General features: G+C 40.3%; 1 protein-coding gene and 2 long non-coding RNA genes across 11 annotated transcripts; 1 reads left to right on the top strand and 2 right to left on the bottom strand.

The window, feature by feature from the left end:
• Positions 1-632: 632 nt before the first annotated feature.
• Positions 633-2534, bottom strand: LOC308584623. The gene is made up of 2 exons (XR_014006959.1): positions 2393-2534; positions 633-1761 (listed from the first exon to the last, which is right to left on the bottom strand). It is a non-coding gene; the product is annotated as an uncharacterized lncRNA (long non-coding RNA).
• A 757-nt stretch (positions 2535-3291) lies between these two features.
• PDCD4 (programmed cell death 4) lies at positions 3292-24559 on the top strand. Of its 9 annotated transcripts, XM_081189422.1 has the most exons (14): positions 7958-7973; positions 9590-9687; positions 10931-11091; positions 12299-12400; positions 13375-13674; positions 14183-14277; positions 15944-16060; positions 18381-18602; positions 19272-19369; positions 20215-20329; positions 21041-21148; positions 21821-21931; positions 22786-22925; positions 23880-24559. In XM_081189422.1, exons 4-14 carry the CDS (start codon positions 12358-12360, stop codon positions 23938-23940), a joined length of 1410 nt encoding a protein of 469 aa, XP_081045548.1. In that variant the 5' UTR covers positions 7958-7973; positions 9590-9687; positions 10931-11091; positions 12299-12357; the 3' UTR covers positions 23941-24559. The 9 variants fall into 9 exon arrangements, with proteins under 9 accessions (XP_081045547.1, XP_081045546.1, XP_081045554.1 ...); XM_081189421.1 differs by lacking the exons at positions 7958-7973; positions 9590-9687 and adding an exon at positions 3292-3442; XM_081189420.1 differs by lacking the exons at positions 7958-7973; positions 9590-9687 and adding an exon at positions 3314-3465.
• Positions 6528-9583, bottom strand: LOC308584615. Its single transcript, XR_014006951.1, has 2 exons — positions 8311-9583; positions 6528-6746 (listed from the first exon to the last, which is right to left on the bottom strand). It is a non-coding gene; the product is annotated as an uncharacterized lncRNA (long non-coding RNA).
• Positions 24560-25057: the final 498 nt, after the last annotated feature.

A 25057-nucleotide genomic window follows, 5' to 3' on the forward strand; every position in this document is an offset into this window, starting at 1 on the left:
TGACTGTGCAATCAGAGATGCAACAGCACCTAAGACGGGATACAGCTCTGCTATAAGGCAGCTTCTAGGACACTAATTACAGTTCCAGCACTCGGGGAACCTGTTAAGTGCCTAAAGCATGGGTAGGCAAACTAAGGCCCAGGGGCCGGATCCGGCCCAATCGCCTTCTAAATCCGGCCCACTGACAGGTCTGGGAATCCTTGTTTTTACATGAGTAGAATGTATGCTTTTATTTAAAATGCATCTCCGGGTTATTTGTGGGGCATAGGAATTCGTTCATTATTATTTTTTCAAAATATAGTCCGCCCTCCCCCCCAAGGTCTGAGGGACAGTGGGCTGGTCCCCTGCTGAAAAAGTTTGCTGACCCCTGGCCTTGCAGTGACTTGCAGTTAGGGTTGCCATATTTAAGTGCCCCAAATCCAGACAGCACTGTGATGCACCACCCCATGCACCACAAGCAACTACTAGTGGCACATAATATATCCATGCAGTGCTTTTCTTCTAGAAAAAATGGTGTCGGTACTCACCATGAAGTTGTTACAGTAAGTGCCACACTTCTAACCAGTGCTTTTCTTCCAGAAAAAGGTGCCAGTACTGTGCACCCTTGAGTACCCCCAGAAAAAAGCACTGCATCCATGCATCATTTTATTTGTATGCCTCTTTTCTATGCTCAAGGCAGCTTATGAGAAAGATAATTACAATCATAACAAAAATAGCCATAAACAATAAATACAAAGTATACAACCAAATTGAAACAATTTCCACATAAATCATCATAAGATCTAAAATATACAAAAAAATTAATATCAATAACAGCAACACACACACACAAACCCAACAAAACTTCCTAAACCATATCCCAGCCCTAGCATCTGTTCAGTAGTCTCAACTTTTGGAGTCAGTCAGGGCCCCGCCCTCCCAGGCCAGGTAGGAAAAGCCTAGCAAGACAGGGAGCAGGTCTTCACAGCTGAGATGGTCTCCAGAGCTGGATCAGGGTGTCAGTGTTGGAGTGTTGAGGCCACAGCTTTGCCATTAGTTGGCCACGTAGCCTTAGGCAAGCTGTTTTCTCTCAGCCACTGTCCCCCATCTGCTCTGGGGGGGGGGGAATAATCCTCACTTCACTTTGCAGGGTTGTTGTAAGGATTATAACTAGATAATGCATGAGGCGCACTCTGAATATTTGAAAGCACTATGCAAATGTTAAATATTATGATAACAAGTGGGACCTACAACAAAATGGTGCAGCGTGGCACACTCACTGTTAAGTGTTAAAGCTATTCCCTTTCCCCATTCCTGGTTTCTCATCCCCTCTCCGCAGCCAGTCAGCATTCCATGCCTTCTAAATATACCCAGTTTTTGGTCTCTCCTCTTTTAGGTTTTTCCCTCCCCTAAAGGATTTTTTTTTTGGGGGGGGGGAGTAGCTTCTGTGAACCACTGGGTTATCCTGCGCATACCAGTGCTGCCTCCTTGTATCTGGGTGCTGATGTCTTGGTTACTTATGCAACCACACTCTGGTAACTGAGATTTCTGTTAGTATGTAGTAATAGCAGCAGCAGCAGCAGTAAAAATAATAATATCCTCCAATAGTACAAACTTGTGGGTGTAGCTGGGAAACCAGGCATGTGACTCCTTCATGCTGAAGCAAAGTCTGTTCAGCGTTGTTTGTTTCTCTCCGTGGAGAATTCATTCTGGCTCAATCAGATCATGGTGCACTTTCTCTTGCGCTGCTCTTGGTAGGTGGAGTGCTTCCAAAGTGCATGTCTTGTTGCAGCAAGAATGGACAGAAAAACAAATGACTTGTGATCCCAGAAGACATGTCTGGCTCTGTTATCAAAATATTGCAAAACACCCTGGGCCCCTCTTCCTTCTCTTATATTCAGCATATATTTTAAAGAGTATCATCTGGCTGAAAACTTGGGATATATTATTCAGCTCTGTTGATTTACACACCGTAGTATCACATCTGCCTTTTAATGTGGGAATCTTCTTGGGTTAGCGTACACGACCACCATTCACAAATTCTGCTTTTCATAGTGTAAATGTCACTACAGGCAGCTCACCAGCTACTTTGCTCCCACCCCACATAGCCCATAATGCCCATAATCAGATACTATTCCATAATACAGGGTGGGACACTGGTTTCTGAATTGCCACCCTGCAGAGTTCACAAACTGTGGTCCACAGCCACCAGTGAGCCTTGAGCTTCAGTCAAGTGGTCTCTGGCATGTGTGCAAAGAACATCCATTGAGCTAGAAATCCATTAGTTGCATTTTTCACATAGATATTCCTATTGATTTTTAAATGTCTTGAAATTTCACATGTAGCATCTAGCGCAGTGCATTACATTTGCTAAACAAGAGGCAGAAACATCCTTAAATTGTCTGCCACTAACCTTAGCGATTTTCAAGTGACGGTGGATTCATCCCTTGATTATATAGAGGATTGACTCCTCCTACTGGAAAGAAGGCAAAAACCTTCCAGTAGGAGGCATGGTCCTCAGCAGGAACGTTTTCCTGCAGTATCTACACGCAGAAAGCCTTAGTAAGTCAAATTTCCGTTTCCCCCTTCCATCCTTTTGGGAAGCCAGCATGTTCCTGTTTCTTCCGTAACCGCCCAGGCACGCCCACCCGTCGCTTTCGGGTATGCGTGCAGTTCCTCCATTTTTCAGCTTAATTTGTCGCACTCCTTAGCATTCAGGGAAGCTTTTCATTGAAATCAGCGGCACTTGCTTATGTGCAAATATGATCAAGATCGAGCTGCAAGTAGGTTCAAGACCAAGGTTTGCAAGGCAATCGTGGCTTTCTAATCACTACCCAGCAAGGCTCGCGGGAGATTTCCTTCCCAGAAGTCATTACTTTTGCACGCAGCAGAATATTAGGGGAATATTCAAAGATTAGGGTATGCCCTCCCACCACTGTAAAAATGTTTTGTGAGATTATAACTGCAATGCAATCAAAAAATTTAAGAAAGTAACGAAGCTGATCCATTGGCATGTTAACTCTCTTTGGAAGATTTGCAACTGATAAATTCTGACGTTGGACTGAATCGGCATGTAAAAGACTGCAGCGTTAAAGGAATTTCAAAAGCAAACTAGCGTTGCCAACAGGCCGGAAATCGACGGAACGCCTCTAAGCAAAATCATCTGCGCCAGTGAAAAATGGCTGTTAAAGGAGCTTCGGAGAACCCCGGAAAAAAGTCTCACAAACACCCGCCCTTCTCGGGTGGGAAGGGCCACTATTCCAATTGTGCGGGCAACCTCGTCCAATAGCTTTCCTCCTTGCGCTCCGTAGGCGGGACTACCCCGCCACCTTAAACGTGGGGGGAAGTAATGGGTTGTTTGAAAACAGTCGCGAGTGGAGAAATCTGGTGCTGATCTGCCGAGGAGAAAACTAGGCGAGAGAGAGAGTTTGTGGGCCAGAGTTTTATGATCAACAGCTTCTGGGTAAAAGCAAGAGGAGGAAAAGGGTGACTTTCTCACATTTTCATTCTTTAAGTAGCTGTTGGTTTAGGCTGCTAGGTCTTTGCCTCTCGTTGTCATTTGCTGCTGAAAAGAAACCAGAGATGCAAAGCAAGCGGCGTGCGAGCTCGGTGCAAAAATGTGAGCGGAAATCCCCGTATCTGAGCAAAAGGAGCTGTTCCTAAACGGCTTCTCGGCAATCGAGTTCGGCTCCATTTTTTTAAAAAGCGAATTGATAATACATTTTGGCTATAACGGTTGGGAAAGGGAAATAACAATTTTATGATTGCTGGCTTTTTTTTGTTAGTGTTTCGTCATACTGCACCCCGATTTTATGCATGCCTTTTCGAAAATAAGTTCCACTGTATGCAATGAACTTTTGCTCCAGACAAGGGTGTGTTTCCTTAGACTGCACTTTTTGCCGATCCTGTGCAGTTCTGGGACATAAATTCCATTGTGTTCATAGCTTTTGCAAGCGAGAAAATGGGCATAAGACTGCAATCTGTGGGCGGCATGTAACCCGAACCTTTGCATCTTTCCTCGGAAGGAAGCCCCTTTCGTACAAAGTGCATAGAATCGAAGGTATTGTCAGCGGGGCTTTTCACCTGGGTCCTGTAGCAAGTCATTTCGGAAATTAGCCCAATGGCGTCCAAGGGGGCATGCTCCTAGGTAAGCGTGCAGTGGAATGGTGTGCGCCTTGCTGCAGATGCGCCCAGTTGCTTTAAGTAGGATTGTGGTGGGGAAAATGAAGTGCTGCTATTATATGTCAGTGGTCTTTTATTCGGTTTTTTGAAGGTCGCTGCTTTTGTGATCTGTTCTGGCTACTACTTGGGCTTGTTTAGATGCATCTAGACTTCCCACTTAGTTTAATGGAGGCTTCGATAAACTTATGCAGGGTGCCTTCGGATTCATTTTCAGTGCTTCAGTTAGGGGCTAGTGGCATTGTGAAGTGCGTGGCGACGACATTGGGGTTTAGATGGCATAATTTGCAGGTAAATCGAGAGAACCAGTAAACTCCCTAACTTGGAGGTGGGACGCTGCGTAGCACAGTTGCAATTGGCCAGTGCAACCTCTCTTCCAGAGACTTGCCAATGAGTTTCGCTTATCTTCATTGCCTGATTGGGAAGGAATGTTTTCCCCAGGTCTGATTGGCTAGCGACTTTGATGGTGTTTTGCTTTTCCTGCAACACGTGGCTTGGCATTTGGTTTGCTGGAGTCATGTGGTGCAGTGCTATTTGCCTAGTTTGAGTGCGGTATTTCTAAGATAGCCTTTATTTATGCTTGGGTCACTGTGGTTAGATGGCTTTGGATTTGAAGAAGGAAACTGACTAGAGAGTAGCTTTGGTTCTTTCAGACAGCATGGTTTTGTGATTCTTTGAGAAACAATAAGCCAGGTTTCAGCCTCTCATAATTGCTCAGCTACTAAATTACAATTTAGACTCTTTACAGAGTTTTATGCAACGCTTCAAAGGACACCTTGTGGGAACTAGGGCAGTGGAGTGTTTAGGGCAATGTGGAGACAGGTATTTGAAAATATGCTTCTCCTGGATCATGACAGCAATATTCTTGCCTCCTAATTTTTCTTAATGGTGAGACTTTAATGAGTGATACAAATTTGTGCATCAATAGAAACTATCGTTTTGCAGCATTTTCCCCCTTTCTGATTGCTCACTGCCACAGAATCTAGTGATGGCCACAGACTTGGAGGATAAGGCTACCAGTGGCTATTATTGTAGGTGGTAGGCCAGTGAATACCAGTTTCAGTGAATCACCTGAGACCGTGTTCATGTCCTGCTTGTGGACCCAGAAAGGCTCTTCTTCTGCTTTTAGGATATAGTTCCAACCTGTGGTATGGGTAATGGATTCTGCAATACCCCTGGATAAAAACAGGAGGGTGCAGCAGAGGCAGGGCAGTGTATTTTAGTGCAATCTCATTTTTTTTTTAATGCTAGCACAGTTTAAAAAGCTCAGCACGAGTGGTTTAACATATGCCATGTAGCAATTATTTTCTATAGCTAGAGGTTTTGTGTGCTTAAATGATTCCAGGGAATGGCTGGATGTGAAGAGGTGGTGGGATGATATTCTATTTGTTGTTAGGAAGGATACCAACTTTTGATTTGTGGAGATTCTGCCTGGCAGAAGCAAATTCTGGCATCGGTGGATCTGCTTGCTAGGTAAATGTTCACATGGTAAATTTCTGCCTGTCATATAGCTCTAAAGGCAAAAGAGGCCTGTGAGGTAAAACCTAGCAGTGCTTAGTTATTGAATGCTTATAGGTTACAACTTGGGTGCTTGTGCTTCAAAATATTTCAAAGACAAATCAGGAAGTGACTTGCGGATCTCAAACTGTTGTCGGTGTGCATTTATAATTAAGCCATTAGAGTGGCGTCATTACCTCTTTTCAAACTACATCTGGGAATCTGCATAAACACAGTAAATATGTTACTCATGTACTTAAGCAGATTCCCAGATGTTTACATTACAGGTTAGGTATGCGTTGCATGTTGACATACAAACAATTACTGACTTGCGTTAAGAACCGGTAGTAACAAGACTAGCCTTTTAATTCTTGTATAGCACTTAACTACTTAAATAAGTTTATATTGAAGCTTGTGCTATTACAGTTCAGAACCTTACATTTAAACTGCCCTGTACTCAAGGGGGTGCATCTATAGACAGATTGATACATTTACTTAGAGGAGAAATGCAGTCACAGAATGGGACTACACCATATATAATCTTGTCCCTAAAAGAGCTCTGGGATGTGGCATCCTGGGAGAATCAGTGATGTATATCAGCTTGTCTTGCAATGAATATCTAAGAGTAATAATATTTCATAACAACATTAGCATTAAGCCTTCTAATTAAGTACGGCTGTACAGCATTCAGTGTTATGCACAGTATGTAATTAATAGGGAGGCTCTGAGTATACTTTAAGAAAATAAATTAAGCTGTCTGTAAGGTCAAGAAAAGGTCTTTTTGAGAGGGTGGAGGTTGGTTAATCATAAGCTGTGTGCACATATCAATCTTCAAACCGCTTAAGCCAGCCATTTCAGAGACTCTGATTGCATAGGATTTAACTCGTTTACTTGCAATTTTGTGACCTTTGCATTTTTTATGCAGGCTTAACATAAATAGGATTTTGTAGGATCAGTTTCATTTCTTAGTACTGACTCTGAAGACTGCAGTTGTGAATCCGTTGTTCAAAACTTCAAGAACAGGCATCTTCCCAACCACAGCCTTGTGCTGGCTTAGTAAACTTCAAACATCAAAGGACCTTCATGATTTGCTTGGGGCAGGAACAGCAAGGAGAGGAAAAAGAGGCAAAAGGTTCTTGTTTCAGACATCAGACAATAGCATGAAGATAACAAAGGGCCAAATACAGAATGACCTTGACAGCTTGAGACACATTATCTAAGGCAATGCCCTGTGTTCCTTGATAGAACAAGTTCACTTGATTTTACTAACTGCACAATCCTGTGCATTTTTAGCAGCATTTATTATTACATTTGTATCCCATTTTTTATCGTAAGTTCCTCACACAGCAAACCTATGAGGTAGGTTAGAATGAAAAACAATCACTGACCTAACGTCACCCAGCTGAGTTGAGGATTGGAACCCTGGTCTCCCAGGACCTAGTTTAATACTCTAACCTTTACACCACCCTCACTCAGGAGTAAAGTATCTCTCATTAAGTGCAATGAAAATTACTTCCTAGTTAGTGAGCAGTGCAGCCTAAAAGTGTTTTGAAATGTGTGGTATAGGGTTGACAACCTTTTCCAGGCTGTCATGGAGCTGACACAAATGCTTTTTTAAAAAATGCAGCAATTGCATTATTTCTCATCATAGCAGCTCTTTACTGGGTACCGGTAAGTGCCACCTCCTTAATTTCTTCTCGTGTGGTAGGTGTGAAAGGCTGAGCTCCTCCAACTTTAAGCATAACCATTTGCACCTTTACCTGTAAGCCCCAATAATGGGACTTCCTTGAAAGTAAACATGGAAGCTCGAGGATAAAATTTAATAAACAAATCTCTAGGCCATGCGCTTCTCTATAACATGATAGCTTCTGGGAAGAACTGGAGTTTTATTTGATACATGACTGGGAGCCAAAGAAGTGAGAGCCCTCCACCACACCTTTTTATCAGCCCCAAGCAGAAAATGTTGAGTGGGCAAATCTCCAGGCTACAGTGAGGCAGCTCTATGGCTTCCTCTGTCGCCCCTTGGCTAAAGATACTCCCCCCCCCACCTGGATTTTCGATGGTCTCACCCACTCGTCGCGTCACGTCACACGCCCTTTCCCGTCCCCTCCATTTTGACACTCATAACTCATTTGTTTTCCAACTGGTTTTTTGTTTTGAACGCTCCCCTGTACCGCCCTCTCGGAATCCCTTTTTCCATTGGCTGTCGCGGGCCCCAGGGCGAGGCTGAGCCAATCAGGATCGGCCGCTCGTGGCCGTGTTGCTGGGCAGAACAAAAACAAACACCGTGTGGCGCAGCTCCGGGGCCGCCGCCTACGGTAATGTCCCCACCCCCACCACGGCCCCAGAAACGTGAGCACGGGAATGGGGGGGTTCTCCCGTTAGGGCTGTGCCCTCCCGCCTTTCGCGACGCCGAGCGGAGAGGGACGTACGTGTCTGCCGACTCCTCAGGAGGAGGAGGAAGGGGGCCCATTTCCTCGCCTTTCCGCCTCCCTTACGCCCGTCATTTGGCCGGTGTATTGGCCGCCCTGCCCCACCTTAGCTCATGAACTGGCCTCACACGACCGATAACGCTCTCCGTAGACAGCGGAGGGGAGAGCTGCTGTTATGCTGAGTACAGGCCGTATCATTTATTGGGGCTTCCCATCGTTTTACCTCAGGAGTATATTCTTTCCCTCAGGAAGGGCTTTCTCCGTGATGTGAAGACCGTGCTCAGGAAAATCCTGCTGCTCTTTGAAAACATTTTTATTTTGAGGCCGGGTGTTGATTTCAAGGGTGGCAGTTGGGTTTCCACGCAAAAGGCAGTTTGCCTTCCACTGCTGGCCTCGCCTCCTAATGTGTAACTGCTGGGGAGCACTGAGGGGGGGGGCCTAGCGGCTATGCTCTTTGTGGAGCAAAAGTGAAAACCAGCGTAGCTAAGTCATTGAATGTGCACCTTGTAACATGCCCCAGAACTCTCTGCTGCACACAAGGGGTTTGTGGCAGGCAAATCAATGTCGAAATGGTTAATTGATGTTTGAAAACCACCATTGTCCTGCCTTATGCATCAAATGCAGATTCACTTACCTGCCAGCTTGCATCTCAGCAGGCTAGATGGTTGATCCTGCATTTTAATGCTTTTGGGGTCAGGATGAAGTTGCACTATTTTTTGTACAACACTCCTTCCACTGGATTATATCAGTTTATGTGCACTGATTTCCCCCAACTGTTCTTGGGACAACTGGATATCAGTATAGATATTGTTATAGTTCTCTGTATTTCTCAAAAAGATACCCCGTTACATTTACTTTTGCTGCTAAATGCTTATCCTTCTGAATCTGGTTAGGCATCGGAATATCCCCTTCTGTGAAATGCAATAATAAGGGACTCACTGGACTTGGAAGTTTAATATTACAGAATCCATAAGATTTCATTGCCAAAATCGTCTTCTGAAGAATGAGAGCATTACCTTACTTTGTAGTTGTTTACTATGCCACTTTGTCAGCATTATCTAAAGACACTTTTATTATGGTTCATTAGTCAAGCTTTGGCATTTGAATTTAAGGCTTCAGCGTACCTTAGTCTACTTACAATTTGTGTGACCACAAAAAGTATAACAATGTTATGAGTGTCTATTATATTTTATTGGAATGATTAGTCCTTGAAGTGAACAAGTTTAATGAAGTTCAAATAAATGAAGCCCCTGTAAACAACTTAAAGTTGCTTTTCAGGATACAATGGTGTGATTCAGACATAACAGCAAACCATAGCTTCCTGTTTTGAAAATGAATTATATCAAGCTTGAGGCCCACCACACTTCATTCTCCCATCCAGAAAAGGAGACAGAAAGATTTTGCCTTTGAATTTAAACTTACCACTATTCCCTGTCTGTGGTCTGTTTAAAGTTAAAGTGATTTGAAACCATGTTTTTCTGGTTTGTTGTTACTAACTATAGGGTAAAGAAACCATAGCTCCTTAAATTTGGATGTCAGGGAACTGTGACAAGTTTTACACTGAAGTAACTTCAGGGAGGAGAAAGTACATAAACCTGAGGTATGATGCAATTTAATATTGTAGTGGAAAACCATTTCCCCATTACATCTGAACCAGGCCAGTTTCTTCACATGGAGACTTCCTCAATAAAGCATTTAATGATTAACAAAATAGTTTTCATGACCATATTGACCCTCTTTACTTAATTTGGATTATGTTTATATTATTTGGTAATCTGGATTAATTTAATTTGGCATTCAGGATAAACAAACTGATTGGGTGAGCAGTCTGCTACCACATACCCTTTCAGTACTCTAGAGCTACAGGACTGTTTTTGTTGTTGAGAATAATGATTTAATGTGTGTTGCCTGCTGTTCAGAAACACCATAGAGAAACTACAACATTCTAAGTGCTGTAAGATCAAAAATGAAATGCCTCCTAAACCACAGTTTCCTTTACCATTTAAAGGTCTAGCAACAGATGTTACTTGAAAACTTTAAAAAGATCAACTAACCATACAACCACTTCCCTTTCTTATTTTTAAAGTGTGTGTCAAACAAGTTGAACACAGGCAGTCATCTGCAGGAGGCAGGTTTTCCATATTATAGACCTCAGGCCTTAAAAAAATTCTGTATTTTTAGAGACGGTTCATTGCCAGCTGGAGTGTATGTATAATAGCAATCGTGAACTATGTCTCATCAGATGCTTCATTAATTTTGCTATTCTTGTAGCCTCAGGCTCACAGTTGCCACAAAACCAGGATGGTTTAGCAAGCATGGCTTGCAGTATGTGGCAGACCTGTATTTGTGCAGTCTGATGACTTGTGGATTTCCAGGCCAGTAGTTTCCAGGCATGTAACAGAAGTGAGAATAGTTTTCTTCTTAATGAATTTTGTTTTGTTCCTGTCCTACTCATCCTATTTATCCTTGTGTTAGAGTTAATTTGTTTATGCTGCAGCACCACATCTCATGGCGTTGGTATGTAGTACTTTTACAACATTTGTGTGTGGTTATGCTGTTAAACTAGAAGTTAATTCTGTGGTTTTGAACTAGTGGGTTACTATCTAGAACAAGGATGCCCCCCAAGGATTCAGCATTGCCTCCCTCTGCTGTCCTAAGAGATGTGTGGGGAGGGTTTTGGTTTGCTTGCCACTCCCTACCCATGCTGTCACTTAGAAATTATTTTAATTTCATGAAGGGTTGTACATTTGCATATCTGCAAGATACTGAAGATACATAATTCCAGTGTTAAATTATCATACATTTTTCTATATAAATATTGTGCTTTTCCTTTGGATTTGAAGGAGAGTTGATGCATGTAATGGAATCCCAAGAGGACAAAAATTAACCTTACAAGCTAATAAATCAACTCTCCAATCTTCTGCCTTTTGAGAGATCTGAGGAAACTCTTCTATCGAAAGGAAAGTGCTTCAGAACGTTGCAAACCTCTGAATGATTGGCTAAGGTAATGTTGAAAAACTCTTTGCTATGAGGTATGATGTGAAAGACCTGATGTCATAATCTCACCACTCAACAATGCATAGTGTTTGCTAGATAAAAGGTGGGGGAAGGAGGAAAAAAAAACTTGGGGCAGAAACTGCCTGGGAACACAAATGAGACTGCTGAATGTTTAATGAAAGCTACACAGGTAAAAATTGTGATGCAAGATATAAGATCTGTTAGGATTATCTGCATGCTTTCCCTCTAGTGGAAGTGCTGTAGCTATGCTATCTAAAACAAATGTGATTAGATTTGGATGATGCCAACTTATTTGAGAGTACTACCATGGGGTAAAACACTGGATGAGCTGCAGGTTGGAGGTGAACAGAGAGCAACAGGAATTCCCAGAAGGTGGTGATCTGTTCTTAGAGTGAAAGAATAAATACAAATAAAGTATCTTTTTCGTTGTTTGATCTGCATGGTATTTTGACAGGACTGATAAAACAATGGAACAATTACCAAAAAACAGGTGCTATCCCTACAAAATACCTAAGCAGAACTGGTGCTATATAAATATTAAAACATGGTAGTAAGACTTGCAGCCTAAATAATTTCTATTTTGTTGATGTACATAGGTACATAGATACATAGATGCAAACACTCACACACTCACTAGATAGATAAATAAATAAAAATGCTAGTCTTAATTAAATTTATACCTCAGTCCTGAACTTGGATGGCAAACAAGCAAGTTTCTGTTGTTCCACTGCAAAGTGGAAATAATGATTATGGGTTGTTCGGATAAATGAAGTAATTTTTATTATTATTATGTATTTATAGTCTATAAAAGCATTTCAAGGCAGTATAGGTATGAGAATAAAATCAACAAAAATATGCATAAAACAAATACTGAGTGGGTTAAAAAAGAAAATTCATATTACAAAGGCCCATCTAAATAGTATAGTTTTCCAAAAAATGTCTGATAGAAGGGAGGGATGATTCCTGCCAAACTTCTGCTTGTAGGAATTTACAAATCCTAAGCTTAAGAGAAGTCTTTGGAACAAGAGAATAACTTGGCTGATTCAGTTTCAATAATAAAAATAATAGAAAATTTGCATAAGGTTTAATGTTTACAAAATATTGTGTGTTACAATTTTATCAAAAAAAGTACACTGTACAGCTACAGTTTCTATAGTTCTAATTGCACTAAAAGGTTCTATTTTTGTTTTTAGGTCTGAAACAACAATATTAAACAATTTTTTGCGTTTGGTTCAGTTACTGTAAAACAGCTATGGAAATAGGAAATGAGCAGACATACAACATCAACTTGACAGGTAAGGAATCAGCCCAATTCATTTGCGGTCTTTGATGCTTGAAACGCTGCAAAATGCATTTCCATTATAGAATGGAACACATAACTAAACAAAGTTTTTTAAATTGAGAAAATTGTTCCTAATACCTGTACTTATTTAAGCTCTGAGATATGCTACTGGGTTTGTTAATGACTTTGTTGTTCTAATTTTACAATATCCCATTCCATATGCTCTTGGATTTGCATGTTGCATTGTTATAAGAAGTTGAACTAGGTCTTTGTCGCTTATTATTTTCAAAAAACCCCTTGATTTTTTTTTACTTTTGGAAAATACATATTCCTGTGTAAAGTAACTACTGTACAATAATCAAGCCCCCCCCAAAAAAAAATTCTAATGTCTTTATTAAAATATATATTCCACCTTTCCATATTTGTATAGTAATTGTTCAAATCAGTGAATAAACAAAACAATTTAAAAATCAAAGCTTTTGTATAAATCTTGCATCTGTATAGCACTGCAAGGACAAGAAACACAAAAATACATTTAAGACACAGACACCTGTAGGCTTGATGAAAAAGATATGTCATAAGCTGTCCACTGTTATACATATGAATGTGGCTTACAAATATAAAAGTGGGGCTGTACTTCAGCCACATCATTAAACAAACCCTTCATGAATATAATTTGCAATAGGTAAACTACAATTTTGTTGCGATATATCCCACTGTGACTATAATACCATGTTAGCTTTTGTCAACTGATTCTTCCTCCTCCATCAAATGCCCCTGAAACATTTCTTCCTGTTCTCACCCAATAATTAGTTTGTCACTTTTGCAGGAGAGCTGCAAGAACTAAATCTGTCAAGGATTGTTAAAAACTTTTTTTTTTTGCATGATGCTTAGAATGGCGTTGGAACTTTTACCATGTTGGAAATTTGTGTGATTTTAAAATTACTTGCCAATAGCTAAACCTTCCTGTATCTTTCTGTTTTTGAGAACTGGATAATCTGAGTGATACTCCATTTTCCGGTGATGAAGAAAATGGTGGAACTGAGGAAATAAAACCTGAAATCAATGGTAACTGGAACACTGTAACGTCTATTAATGAAGCTAAGATCAATGCCAGAGCAAAGAGGAGACTGAGAAAAAACTCTTCTAGAGACTCTGGAAGAGGAGATTCAGTGAGTGATAATGGGGAAGCACTGAAGAATGGAGTCATAGTACCAACAAGTCCAAAGGGAAAGCATCTGGATAGGCGATCTCGTTCAGGAAAGGGAAGGGGTCTACCCAAGAAAGGTTGGTGTGTTTTGAATTCACAGCAAACAGAAATAGCCTATTGAGAGTTTATCTAGGTTTAGATTGATCTTCATTTTGTGCTTATTCCTAAATGTTTTGTTTTACATTAATTTGATAGCAACAAGAATATAGACACAGTAGAGATCTGCATAGTTTATATCTGCATGTATAATACTTTTCTAATTTAGAACTCTGAAATTTTAAGGTTCATAATTTTAATATGAACATTGTTAATTAAATAAAACAAACACAAATACTTGGAGACTTGAGAATGACTGCTGCAGATAGCTTATGCTGTTCTATTTAGCCTGATTAAAAATGATTGCCTCCTGTCTTGTTCATATTAGGAAGATAGTGAACAGTGTCAGCTTTGCTGTTCAGCTTCTGTGAGCCTTTCATGTGAATTTGAAAACTAGATTTCTATGAAAGGTTAGAGTGCAGTAATAAGACAAAAAATAACACTGACTTGTAGTCTGGTTCTCATCTTTGCTGTTAAACTTTTTTTCAGGTGGATCAGGAGGCAAAGGTGTTTGGGGAACACCTGGGCAAGTGTATGATTTGGAGGAAGTAGACATTAAAGATCCCAACTATGATGATGCTCAGGTAAGGAAAATGGTTAGTTTCCTCATCTGATGAGTGCCCCACCCCTGAACAGTTATTTCATCAAAAACTGATGATGTAAGTAGTCTGTGTTTTTCACTGACTCTTTCTAGTCTTGATAAAAACAGAAATTGGGCATAAAGTCCATCTCAACTCTATTTAGCCACAGACATTTAATTCTGTGGTTAGTTAACAGCTCCTAGAGGAGGAGAAAACAGCAGTGGCCCAGTGATAGAATCAGCGACCGGGAAGGAGCAAAACGGGTTTGAAGCAGCATTTGCTGTGCTGTTCTGCTCACCTGACAGATAAATTGTGAAGGTGGAATTGAAGTGTGGCTGAAGAACACACTGTGAGCTGTTTTTCATATCAATATTCAGCTATAGCTGCATTTCTCCATTTTTGGATTAGTTCAACAGCTTACCTCTTCCTTCTTGGTGTTATAGAGTACCGTATTTTTCGCTCTATAACACGCATCTGACCATAACACGCATGTAGTTTTTAGAGGAGGAAAACGAGGAAAAAATATTCTAAATGAAACAGTGGATGTATGATTTTTATGGTTCATGCTGTGGCCACAGACATGTGATCTGACAGTGAGTTTGGGGTAGCCCAATGCAAAAATCCTGAGGATCCATGTGGATCCGTGCTTTGTAACCACGTTTTAAGTGGGGAGGGAAGGAAAAGAACTCAAGGGACAAGGAGCTTTTCCGCGGGGAGGAGGGAGGGAAAGAGCACTGTTGCTTTAAAGGTATACTTAAGGTATTTGCCCTGTGCCTGGGTTTTTTTTTCCATTTAACAGTTTGCAGCCTTTTCCTTCCGCTCCTTGTTTTGAGGCGGAATAGATTTGAGCAAGTGAGGAGGACTTCGATTGCAGGGGATTCGCCATTAGCTGTGTAAAAGCGCTCCTCCTTGCAGCCTGAACGATAAGCAGCCACCAGCAGCAATAGAATGGAGCACAACAAAGCGGTAGGGGCACTAGGACCCAGACAATGCTCAAATCTATCCTGCCTGAAAACAAGCTGCTCAGCGACGCGGGGATTTGCGAAGTTTTCCCCTCTCCCTCATGCCCTCCCCAGCCTTTTTTTTTACTTCCTGGTTTTCACTGCGCTGGCTCAGAGCTCGAGGTTGGTTTTATTTTGCTGCTGGTTGCTTAAATTTTATCTTTCCTGCCGTCTCTCTGCAGCCTCATTGCTCTGTTTAGAGAGGGCGCAGACCTTTGCTAGCGTCTGTCCCTCCTCCCGTGTAAGCGGCTGCTGCTGGCTTTGCTGCTATGGCTCTCCTTCCCTCCCTCCTTCCTGGCTCCAGGTCGCTTTAAAGAAAGCAAAGTGAGAGCCTCGTAGAGCGTGTAAGTGGCTCCCGCTTTGCCTGACCGATGGCAGCCATGGCTCTGATCCGTGCATTCACTCCTTAACACGCACAGGCATTTTCCCTTACTTTCTCGGAGCAAAAAAGTGCGTGTTTTGGAGCGAAATTTACGGTAGTTTAAACTGATGGCAGCAACTGAAGAGAACAAAGCCATTACTTATAGAAGCCTGACTGACAGTATTAAAGGGATTATGAATGGAAAGCCTGTGAAAATTTATGGGGAACTATGTTCTAAAACTGAATTGTTCTGAGCCTCCCCAATATAAATTTTGTTTTATTAAATTTGTTGCATCTTTGTTTAAAGCAGGATAACTGTGTCTATGAAACAGTAGTTCCACCTTTGGAAGAAAGAGCATTTGAGAAAACGCTAACTCCAATAATCCAGGAATATTTTGAACATGGGGATACTAATGAAGTTGCGGTATGTCTCATAGCTTATATTTTTGAAATTACAAGCAGTGGTTAATGAGATTTAAAATAGTTCTTTCAAGAGTGGGGTACTTAGGTCCTTAACCATCAACCATAAAATATTTCTGGACCGTCTTGAGGGGCTGGGAACTGGGGGCACTGTCATACAGTGGTTCCGCTCCTTTCTCCTGGGACGTGTTCAGAAAGTGGTGGGGGGGGATGAGTGTTCAGACCCCTGGGCTCTCACTTGTGGGGTGCCTCAGGGTTCTGTCCTCTCCCCCATGCTTTTCAACATCTATATGCAGCTGCTGGGAGAGATCATCAGGGGGTTTGGGCTGGGTGTTCATCAGTATGCGGATGATACCCAGCTCTACCTCTCTTTCAAATCAGAACCAGTGAAGGCGGTGAAGGTCCTGTGTGAGTGCCTGGAGGTGGTTGGAGGTTGGATGGCGGCTAACAGATTGAGGTTGAATCCTGACAAGACAGAAGTACTGTTCTTGGGGGACAGGAGGTGGGCAGGTGTGGAGGATTCCCTAGTCCTGAATGGGGTAACTGTGCCCCTGAAGGACCAAGTGCGCAGCCTGGGAGTCATTTTGGATTCGCAGCTGTCCATGGAGGCACAGGTAAATATATAAAAGGATGTCACATAGAGGAGGGAGAAAGGTTGTTTTCTGCTGCTCCAGAGAAGCGGACACGGAGCAATGGATCCAAACTACAAGAAAGAAGATTCCACCTAAACATTAGGAAGAACTTCCTGACAGTAAGAGCTGTTCGACAGTGGAATTTGCTGCCAAGGAGTGTGGTGGAGTCTCCTACTTTGGAGGTCTTTAAGCAGAGGCTTGACAACCATATGTCAGGAGTGCTCTGATGGTGTTTCCTGCTTTGCAGGGGGTTGGACTCGATGGCCCTTGTGGTCTCTTCCAATTCTATGATTCTAGGTCAAATCTGTGTCCAGGGCAGCTGTTTATCAGCTCCATCTGGTACGCAGGCTGAGACCCTATCTGCCTGCAGACTGCTTCGCCAGAGTGGTGCATGCTGTGGTTATCTCCCGCTTGGACTACTGCAATGCACTCTACGTGGGGCTACCTTTGAAGGTGACCCGGAAACTACAACTAATCCAGAACGCGGCAGCTAGACTGGTGACTGGGAGCGGCCGCAGAGACCACATAACACCGGTCTTAAAAGACCTACATTGGCTCCCAGTACGTTTCCGAGCACAATTCAAAGTATTGGTGCTGACCTTTAAAGCCCTAAACGGCATCGGTCCTGTATACCTGAAGGAGCATCTCCACCCCCATCGTTCTACCCGGACACTGAGGTCCAGTGCCGAGGGCCTTCTGGCGGTTCCCACACTAAGAGAAGCCAAGTTATAGGGAACCAGGCAGAGGGCCTTCTCTGTAGTGGCGCCCTCCCTGTGGAACGCCCTCCCACCAGATGTCAAAGAGAACAACAACTACCAGACTTTTAGAAGACATCTGAAGGCAGCTCTGTTCAGGGAAGCTTTTAATGTTTGATGTATTAGAGTATTTTAATATTTTTTTTGGGAGCCGCCCAGAGTGGCTGGGGAAGCCCGGCCAGATGGGCGGGGTACAAATAAATAATAATAATAATAATAATAATAATAATAATAATAATAATAATAATAATAACAACTTTTACAATTCTGTCTTTTATAATAATTAGTGGCATAAACACAGACTTTTATTAGATTATGAAATGTGGGTCTGTTGGTTGCAGATTAGTTTGATGGCATCTAGTAATAATCTTTATTTATTATTATCACTGATTCATTAATTGCCTTCTAAACAACAGTCTCAAGGCACCTTACACATCGGATAAAAACAGTTAAAAACACAAAAGCAAGCCAGTGTATTTAAAACAAGACTAAAACCCTAAGAAACTTGACACTCATGGTAAAGGCTGGTAAATTTTATAGGTAGAAATGGTACCTTTCTTTAAAATCCATATATTTAGATTGAACTCCTCTCTCCTGCTACTTCCACAAAAATATAGTAAGAATTAAAATTGCTCCTGAGTGATTCCCAAATAAGTCATATTCACAGTAGTTCCATTGAACTCAATTGATTTAAGTAACTTTCATCCCAGATTTCAGTGGGTCTCCTCTGACATACGGTAATTGGACAATTGTCCCTTATGTCAAAGGAGTTTACTTAACTTGCAAACACATTAGTTAGAGAATTTCTCTTACTATACTGGTTCCATAAGAGAGACATTCTTCCTTGCTTGTTTTTTCCCTCTCATCTCTACTATGAAACTCATGTGCACTTGAACTAAAATAAAATGACTGCTTATTTTACTTTCCACATATTTAGGAGATGCTGAAAGACCTCAATCTTGGTGAAATGAAATACAGTGTACCAGTGTTGGCTGTATCATTGGCTCTGGAGGGAAAGGCCAGTCACAGAGAAATGACATCTAAACTTCTTGCTGACCTGTGTGGGACAGTAGTTGGCAAACGAGACGTTGAAAAATCATTTGATAGGCTTCTCAGAGAGATGCCAGAATTGGTATTGGACACTCCCAGAGCACCACAGGTTTGTTTAAAATACCTATTATCAGTGCTATTTTTTTAGAAAAAGAGGTGCCAGAACTCACCATGAACGTCTCCCTTGTTCTCTTATAATGGCAATGACATCCACTTGAGAGGTGACGGAACTGAGTTGCTGTGAGTTCTGGTTGAAAAAAGCCTGGCCTATTATTAATTATAATTTGTTTCTGTGGTAACATCTGTTGCTCACATTTATTAAAGTACTTTTATGGCATAAAGGTACACAGTAAAATCTTTATCTGAAGTTTTGATACCCCTAATGGCTAAATCATTAGAATTTATATGCAAATTCCATCACAGCACAATGTACCTTAACTTTCTGTGTCCTAGAACCTCTTGTCTTCCCTGCTACCACCCAATGTATTGTATTATCTTTTATGTATTGTGCCAATATATTCTTATTTATTACATTTGTAGCTGCATGTAATTGGCTCATCTGTTTATGTAAAATTAAGAAATGTAGGCAGCTGAGGTAGCAGCACTGCCTGTACTGCTGCTTGAACCAGCCCGAGAGGGAAACAGCAGGGGTGCTTGGGTATGGCTTGCTTCTCCCATTTTAGGGGTGTACTACTGCTTCGTGTGACATTGTGACTGATCAAAGAAACCCTGTCTATCTCAAATTTAATCTGTAAGACATATTTCTTTTTCATGGCAGTTGGTGGGTCAATTTATTGCAAGAGCAGTCGGAGATGGGATTCTTTGCAATAGTTACATAGATGGTTACAAAGGCACTGTGGACTGTGTCCAGGCTCGGTAAGTGCATTGCCCTTCATAGCTGGGGTTTGCAATTAAAGGTGATAATCCAGTAAAAATTTTGTATTTGCCAGGTTAAAGAAGGCTTACCTATTATTTTTTAAGAAATAAAAACATCAAAGATTGGGGTTTATACTCTTACTTGAAAAGTTATGAAAATATAATGTTTCTGCTGCCTCCTTCCATTGCATAGCTTGTGGAATATTTAATACCTAAAGGCAGTGAATGGCTAAAAGTACAGAATTCAGAGAAAAGCTTTAGACAAATAATGGAAATTTAAGGAATAATCAGCAGCTGCTAAGTTTGGATGTTTAGGGCATCAGTTCTAAAAGTGTTAGAATATTGAGGTGCTAGAGCCTTAGATAGAAGAAACAGAAGCAATTATCTCAAACATCTGGGTATGATGGATATAAGGTACTCTATGTCATGGACTATATTTTTAAAGAAAATTCACCAAGGAAGCATGCAGGTAGTGTCCTTTCAATCAAGAAACATGTATCATATCTTAAATAGTAGCTAATAATAGTTCCCTGCTGCAGGATTATTTTGGGAAATAAACTAATGTGACTGTTATATTCACTGTGTAAAACTTTGAAAAATAATTTGAATTGGATTGATGATTTGTAGTGAACAAGCTACAGCTTTTTGACCTAAGTTAATGCTGAACACAAGTTACCGGACCCCATAAATACTAGGTCACTTTGTTACAATAGCAGTCTTGGTGTATAAATCTTGCATCTCATTGTTAATGCAGATTTCTACAGTGTAGTTTAAAGGCTTAATGGTGAATGTAAACATTCTTAAATATGTTTGCTTTTATTTGCAACTCTCCTTTCTCTTCACAGGGCTGCTCTGGATCGAGCTACTGTATTGCTGAGTATGACCAAAGGTGGAAAACGCATTGACAATGTGTGGGGATCAGGAGGCGGGCAGCAGTCTGTAAAACATCTTGTTAAAGAGGTAGGTAATTAAGTTCAGCTGTTCATTAGTGGTTAACTTTTATATCCAGTTAACAGGACTGGTTCAGTGTTACAAGGGGCCCCTTTTGGTCTTCCCACTCTCCTCCTGCACCTCCAAGCAGGCCTAATGTTTCTTGCTGCACCATATAAAGCGAACAAGGCAGAGGTGGGAGCAACTGCTGCCCAGTGCCTTTGCCACGTCGTCTCAACTTGCTCACAAGCTGTCTTTCAGTGGTATTCTACTACCACTGGCTGTTCTTCTTGCATACTTTCTGAGTGGCCCCATTGAGTGGTATCCTCTGTTCTGCCACAAAAAGTGAGAGTGCAAGTAGGAAGAGACGTAGGGTAAACTACTGGACAAAGCAACTGATGCCTCTTTGTTTTTCCCTCTAGTAATTTACTAATGCATTGTATATTATTAAATTCATGATTATTCATTCATGATTACATATGTGCTGAACAATATTTCATTTCCATTTCATTTATATCTCATTTACAATAATTAATACATAATTTATCTTTTGGGATTTTCCCTGCATTATATAATGAATTCATATATTTTTTGTATTTATCAAAAAAGCATTGACCACTGTGCCATAGAGGGTGCCCATCAGTAAACATTTAATTTAGAAATTGAAATACATTGTAGATTTCAGAATTGTAAGCTTTTTAACATCTGGTCTTATACATTTTTGTATTTTTAATCTACTAGATTGATATGCTGTTGAAAGAATACCTTCTTTCAGGAGATGTTTCTGAAGCAGAACGTTGTCTCCAGGAGTTAGAAGTACCACATTTTCACCATGAACTTGTATATGAAGTAAGGCAGGATTGAAACATAATTTTTTTTTTTTTACAACATAGTATTATAACTGTCATTGTAAGTTTAGTTCTGAAGTTACAAACTTTAACAAGCATAATGATTTTTATGCTGAAGGAGCTTTATTGAGAGTTTCTCTTTGGTGGTACTATTTTACACTTGCTTGTAAGCTGAGAAAGATGCTTCCTACAGTAGCCTGCATAACTGTACCTTTTATACTAGTTTATTTCCCTAATAAAATGCCTGGTAAATAAAAAGACTGAAGTTCCTTCTTAAGCAATTCATTGACTACCTCTTACTTCATTTTCAATGAAGGGAATATCAATACTGCATATTATTGTTCATTTCAAAAGAGAATGTTTTCATATCACCTTGGCTTCCTTTTATACTTTTTACTGGCTTCAAAAGCATGTTCTCTATTACACTTTGTGGGATTACCAAAAATGGACCTGAACAGCAAAGTATAGGAATGCATAATATCAAATTCCTTGAAATCTCTAGATGCCTTTCACACTATTGATTATGAGAGATTTTCTCTTCTCAAGCTTGTTTTTGTGCTTTCCATAATATCCTTTTCCCTCTGCAGTATAGTTATGTTTGTTACTTGCTTAAAATATGTACTTTCCCACCATTTCTACCTGAACATTCAGTTCATTTGATTTTACATTTTAGGCAGTTGTGATGGTTTTGGAATCAACTGGAGAAACAAACTTTCAAATGATGCTTAATTTGTTGAAATCCCTCTGGAGGTCTGCTGTCATTACTATGGACCAAATGAAAAGAGTAAGTGTGCCTAACAGATTTCCAAGCATTTCCTGTTAAATATCCTTATAGCTGAGAAGATTGGGTTGCATTTATTTTTGTTTATTAACATTAAATGAACAGCCCTAGAATTAGATCAGGGAACACAAATTCTGACTTCGTTACAGAATTTGAGGGTTTTCAACGATATTTTTAAAAAGAAAATCTAGGAAGAATGTAGAAATCTGTCTTGTACAAAGTCAGATTGGTAGTCTGTTAAGTTTAGTAATTGTCACCTGCTACCTAATATTCAGGGGCAGATCTACTAGAAGACACTTTAGTCAACATTGCTTTAAATTTTTGGGTTTTGTAGACCGAATTTGAGTCACACAACTCAAATCATTCTATGATGCATCATGCATGTATATAACATTTCCCTAATTTTCATCTCCCATAACTTGAAAACTATAAGGCATAGGATTTTTTTTATTCACAAAAGTGACTTTGACATGTGAGATTATCCAGTACAGCAATTTTATTCAAAATGTGAGATGTAGTAGTTATGATGATGGTGATGAATTGTCACGGAACAACCCAATTGAAGAAGGCAACAGTGGTTACCCAAACTTCATTGCTGGTTGCGTAAGGGCCCCCATCACAGTTTAAGCTCCAGGGCCCCAAAAATGTAGGTCTGCCGCTGCTAATATTTTAACTAGATATTGGTGACTAAATTAGTATGAAGTCTGGCAACAGATATAAAAGATATATAATTATATATATTTAAGTGAAAGTTAAAGGTAACATACCCATTTAGATAGAAACATTTTACTTAAAGTTTACTTAATTCATACTGAATTCCGGAGATAATGAATTTTATTCTAATTTTGATGTTGCAGGGCTATGAACGAATTTACCGTGAAATCCCGGACATTAATCTTGATGTGCCACATTCATACTCTGTGCTTGAGCGGTTTGTAGAGGAATGCTTTAGAGCAGGAATAATTTCCAAACCAATGAGAGACCTCTGTCCTTCCAGGTACATACTTAAGGATCACTGTGTCAGAGAGGTAGCTGTGTAGCAAATTAAGTCCAAGGGGTGCAAAACCTAGCTAGTTTGTCAACAGAATTTAATCAAGTCAGATTGGCAACTTATTATTTTTTTCTTGCATGGTAGTACAGGCTGTCTTAGGCCTGGTGTTGGCTAAAGGGGTAGAATAGCTTGGAATCTCTGATCCAAACTTCCATTCTAAATCCGAGCATGTGGTTTGAAGGCCCAAGAGGCCAATCGCCCTGTTGAAGTGAATTAGGTGTGGTTCTAGTCAGTTCCTGAATGGGTGACCACCTGGGAACTACGTGTTTGCCACATTGGGTTCTACAACTGAAGAAAAACAGCATATAAATATGAGAGAGTAAGACTATATGGATATTTCACTTGTCTTCCTGTTGCTACATTGTGCTTTCTCAGATATTGCTAATCTTCTTCTGTGCTGTAGCTGCTTTTAATTTCTTTCCACTTCTGCTAGGATGATTGGGGTCAGAGGAAACTGGTTATTATTTATAAATTTATTTATTTATTTATAAATTATTTATATTATTTATAAATTTTCATAACTTATTATAACCCTGTTGAAGAATTCTTAGATTCCTGCAGAATAAATGATTTTGAAGCATAACCCTCGCCTAAACTAGGATATTAACTGAGCCGATTCTGGAATCTCAATCTATTCTTAAATGTCAGAGTACGGTTCTCCTTTGTAGATTCCTGGCTTTGGGTCTTGCACTTTAATGCTCCAAACTTTCCTCCCCTGCCCCCATCAGAGTTCGAATAGAACAGAGCAAATGCAAGTGTCTATAATTTGCATACATATAACTAACCACACTGCTTTGAGGGTGATTTACAATTTTTTATTGCAAATTAACTTTCTGCCCTCCTCTTCATATGGCCAAGTTTAAGGGATATACTGAAAGCTAATTGTATATTTAATTTTAGGGGAAGGAAGCGCTTTGTAAGTGAAGGAGATGGAGGCCGTCTGAAAGCTGAAAGCTACTGAATGAACAAACTCTTGCAGCTGTAGATGTTTAAGGGAATATATATGTATATATTCTATAGTAAGAGTTGCTTAGCACAGTTCATTTATTTTTTAAGAGATGCACTTGTTTTGGGGGACAAATACCTTCTGACGGTTTTATAAACTTGTGTTCACAAGGGAAATTCTTCAGTTTTCTTTTCTCTGGAGCTATAGTTGGGACAGAACAAGTAACAACCTTTCTGTGGAGGTTTGCTAAAATAAGCTACTATTTTGGAAGTGCCATATGTTTGACCGAATCATTCCATGTTTTGCATTGATGCCTGCCTGCCACTCCTTTGTTTTAATGACCATGCTTTTATAGTGAAATCACTGGTTTATACAAAGCTTTATAGAATGGGTCATTAAGCTGCTGGAACCCTATTTTGGCTGCTGCTGGGAGAAAAAAGTTTTTTTCTTTGTTTTAAAGAATCTAAGAATTTAGTTTGATCATAAGATGTATTCATCTTTTTCCAGGGGAACAATTGATTTGCTCTTAAATTAATTCAGCAAATGGTGGCTGGAACATCTATTTTTTCTACAATACTGGAAAAACGAACAGTTCTGATAGAATGTATTGCAAAATAAACTTTTGTGAAGCAGATTTTTGCCATGTTTTCTTAAACAATTCTAGAAGTACATAATCATTTACTCTTAACTATATCTATGGTTCATCTCCTAATCTACTCCTAGAGGAGCTCTACCTGTGGCCCTTCGTGTTATCTGCTTAAAGTGCACTTTAGTTTGTTTTATTGTATGCCAGCATCATTACTCTACAATGAACTAATCCTGGAATAATTTAACTGATTCATCCTAAAAGCTTGCCACGCACAGAAATGGGTTTGCATGGCAAGAAAAAGAGGCCACTGCTAACATAAAATTGCTGATTCTTTTATGCATGGTTAATAGGTGTGTGCTATTAGCAGACATGCTCCCACTCTTAGCTAATTATGGTACATTGAAATGTTTGCACCAATGTTAATGCTAGCCTGTAATAAGCTTCGAACTAGTTTGCAGCCATGGTTAAAAGCCTTAATGTAAGAATCAATGCAGACAAAGTTGATGGAAGATTAGCTGTAAAAAAAGAGAAGTGTAGAAGGAA

The sequence above is a fragment of the Podarcis bocagei genome, assembly GCF_964188305.1.
Source record: "Podarcis bocagei genome assembly, chromosome: 4".
Taxonomy (NCBI): domain Eukaryota; kingdom Metazoa; phylum Chordata; class Lepidosauria; order Squamata; family Lacertidae; genus Podarcis; species Podarcis bocagei.

What these genes read in the sequence shown, in the direction of transcription:
- PDCD4 (XM_081189421.1), top strand. Translation starts at nt 12,358, where the DNA reads ATGGAAATAGGAAATGAGCAGACATACAACATCAACTTGACAG. An exon ending in CCAACTATGATGATGCTCAG is followed by an intron (nt 14,278 to 15,943) that starts GTAAGGAAAATG and finishes CTTTGTTTAAAG; the next exon opens with CAGGATAACTGTGTCTATGA. An exon ending in ACACTCCCAGAGCACCACAG is followed by an intron (nt 18,603 to 19,271) that starts GTTTGTTTAAAA and finishes TTTTCATGGCAG; the next exon opens with TTGGTGGGTCAATTTATTGC.